Source organism: Gambusia affinis, linkage group LG04 (assembly GCF_019740435.1).
Source record: "Gambusia affinis linkage group LG04, SWU_Gaff_1.0, whole genome shotgun sequence".
Taxonomy (NCBI): domain Eukaryota; kingdom Metazoa; phylum Chordata; class Actinopteri; order Cyprinodontiformes; family Poeciliidae; genus Gambusia; species Gambusia affinis.
This window is the reverse complement of record NC_057871.1, coordinates 14995114-14997275: the sequence shown is the minus strand read 5'-3', so window position 1 is coordinate 14997275 and position 2162 is coordinate 14995114. Positions and strand designations below refer to the sequence as shown.

Below are 2162 nucleotides of genomic sequence, written 5' to 3'. Positions count from 1 at the left end.
TTCAGATTTTTTTTTTCAATTTCTTTAACTGATCCTAAACGCACACATTTACCCGAACGCATAGCTCTTTAATCCCATGGAATAATTTACGCCGTGAATGCCGGAGTCCCCTAGGATGGTCCCTTTATAAGGGGACAGCTTCCCCTGAAATTTTAGTCTTTTTTATCTGCCAGCAGACTTTCACACCTCTCTAATTTTCAGCTGAACTCATTTCTCGGACTTTTCCTCTGATATTCGTCCATGGCATCAAAGATGAAGGACAGGAAGGTACGCGCTTCTTGTGCGCTCTACATTTGGGGGACTAACATGATACGTGTACTATTTATGACTCGTGTTCTGGATGTTCTATCCTAAGAAAAAAGCATTGCATGCACTGTATATGAAGTAGAGTCGCTGTTTGAGGCGATTTCATCTCCATCAAAGTTATGAGTGAACCAACTTGGCGCGAGCGTTCTGGGTAAACTTTGGCGCACTAATTGTGTAGATAAAATATTTTAAACGTTTCAAGTAGGCTACATATATTTTTGTAAAAACTGCCTTCCAAATGGATATGTGTACGTGACATATTTCTAACATACCCAATATGATAAGATGATTTTTCTGTGGAGCAGTGCTCGCTTCTGCGCGCCAAAGCGCACGGCCCAGATTATACTTTAAAGGTTTTCAACCTTATTTTTTTTATTGTAGAGTTTATTCTTCTGATTATTTAAAAAGCCTAAAGTGTATGCTAATCTTGTTTTTCTGTATTTTAAAATTTGTTTCATTTTTTACAGAGAACTCCAATTTCCCACAAAGTTATTGAGAAAAGAAGACGGGACCGCATTAACCGTTGCCTAAACGAACTGGGGAAAACCGTACCGATGGCGCTGGCTAAGCAGGTAGTTTATGAATGTATGATTAGTTTATTTCTTGAAATTTGTAAAGAAAAAAGTTGGAGAGAGACATAATTTAAAATTAGATTTAATTTCTACTGAGGTTTTTGTAATACTTTATATGTGTTAATATTTATTTCTTGAAGAACTCTGGAAAACTGGAAAAAGCTGAAATCTTGGAGATGACTGTTCAGTACCTACGAGCTCTGCACTCCGCGGATTTTCCCCGTGGGAGAGAAAAAGGTAGGTGAACATCTTGCATCGCTTTTATCCAGCAGTACCAGGGTATCTTCTGCTCAGCTTTACGCAGATCTGTCCCCCACTTTTTTGCTTTGCTCCAGGCGAGCTGCTGGCTGAATTCGCAAACTACTTCCATTACGGATACCACGAGTGTATGAAGAACCTGGTGCACTACCTGACCACGGAGGACAGAGCCGAGACCAAGGACATCAAGTACGCGCGGATCATCGCCTTTTTACAGTCCAAGTCTCGCGCGGTCACCGAGCCCGTGTTCGGCTCCGTGGGCTCGATGTCTGACCCACCCGACTATCTTGGCCACCTGCACTCCTCCCCGGAGCACCAGAGCCACAGCCCCTCGGACTCAATGTACCAGCAGAGCCCAACAGGACACTTCTCCTGGCACGGCTCCGGACGCAGTCAGGGCATTTCCTATCCTGCGGTGCCGCTCTCTGCGCACACGCAGCAGCACGGAGGATACTTGTCGCCGGTGCAGGGACTCGATCACCATTACTTCAACTTTATAGGTCACACGCACGCGAACACGTTCAGTTTGCATAGCGCTCAGCACGCCATGTAAAATAAATTAGCTCTATTTTAAATTATGTTTTTAGATCATGTAAATACAATATGAATAAATACACTATTTCTCCCTAAAATCTGTGTTTCTTATTTATGTGTTAGAAGTTGGATTCTACGTGCGAAAATCCTCATAATATTTTATGTAGCCTATGTTGCAAAGAGGTGAGATCAACTCTGCAAACCTGCAAATTGTTATCACTAAACCAACGCTATAACCCGCTTATTACCCGAACTGAAGGTTAAGTAGATTCTTTAAATTTTCTGGCTAGTGCATCTTTCCAAGGTAGGCAGTTATTCAGTCTTGACTGTGCGGTTTTTACAGTGTAATAACAGTAAAAAGTGCAGGCGTCTGAGCCGACGGTTCGGTAATAAGAGGGTTCAACCTGTATGAGGCCCGAGGCAGAATTTCAGTCACAACTTTCAGCTAATCCTGCCACAAATGTCTTGCACCTGCATGGGAGAGTTGGGTAG

At 42.8% G+C, this 2162-nt stretch overlaps 1 protein-coding gene across 1 annotated transcript; it reads left to right on the top strand.

The window, feature by feature from the left end:
- Window positions 1-1768, top strand: helt (helt bHLH transcription factor). Its single transcript, XM_044113976.1, has 4 exons — window positions 1-267; window positions 774-878; window positions 1019-1115; window positions 1214-1768. Exons 1-4 carry the CDS (start codon window positions 241-243, stop codon window positions 1687-1689), a joined length of 705 nt encoding a protein of 234 aa, XP_043969911.1. The 5' UTR covers window positions 1-240; the 3' UTR covers window positions 1690-1768.
- The last annotated feature ends 394 nt before the right edge of the window (window positions 1769-2162 follow it).

Coding starts and splice junctions, on each gene's coding strand:
- helt (XM_044113976.1), top strand. CDS start 241: ATGGCATCAAAGATGAAGGACAGGAAG. Junction 268..773: donor CAAAGATGAAGGACAGGAAG/GTACGCGCTTCT, acceptor CATTTTTTACAG/AGAACTCCAATTTCCCACAA. Junction 1,116..1,213: donor TCCCCGTGGGAGAGAAAAAG/GTAGGTGAACAT, acceptor GCTTTGCTCCAG/GCGAGCTGCTGGCTGAATTC.